Here is a 354-nt window from a genome sequence, read left to right on the forward strand (position 1 = left end):
TCATACACCCCAAATCCAGACATATTGCTGCAACTGCAACTGCAGCAGACACAGAAACAGCAACAGCAACAGCAGCAGCTGCAGCAGCAGCAACGGGAAGTTGACGTGCTGCAGCACGGGCTTCAGCAGCAGCAGCAGCAGCAGCAACAGCAACAGGACCTGCCGCCTCACGCTGCAGTTGCTGCTGCTCTGTGGAAAGCCCTAAAGGACAGGGGGTTTATATACCGTGCTCCGCTGCAGCAGCAGCAGCAGCAGCAGCAGCAGCAACAGCAGCAGAACGCACCGCCTAAAGGAGCAGGCGGAGAGGAAGAGGCGGACGTCTGGGATGTGCAGGAGCAGCAGCAGCAACAGCAA

The 354-nt window shown here is 58.5% G+C and overlaps 1 protein-coding gene across 1 annotated transcript in view; it reads left to right on the plus strand.

Annotated features, from left to right (window-relative positions):
• Positions 1-354, plus strand: part of EMH_0085520 (uncharacterized protein) — a gene marked incomplete at both ends in the record, with an annotated part of 2,594 nt that overhangs the window by 1,206 nt on the left and 1,034 nt on the right. Inside the window, one exon of the mRNA XM_013500917.1 lies at positions 46-352. Within this exon, the coding sequence (XP_013356371.1) occupies positions 46-352 (307 nt within the window). The remainder of the gene's footprint in view (positions 1-45; positions 353-354) is intronic.

This window comes from Eimeria mitis, genomic scaffold (genome assembly GCF_000499745.2).
Source record: "Eimeria mitis Houghton genomic scaffold, Emh_scaff6043, whole genome shotgun sequence".
In the NCBI taxonomy this organism is placed as follows: Eukaryota; Apicomplexa; class Conoidasida; order Eucoccidiorida; family Eimeriidae; genus Eimeria; species Eimeria mitis.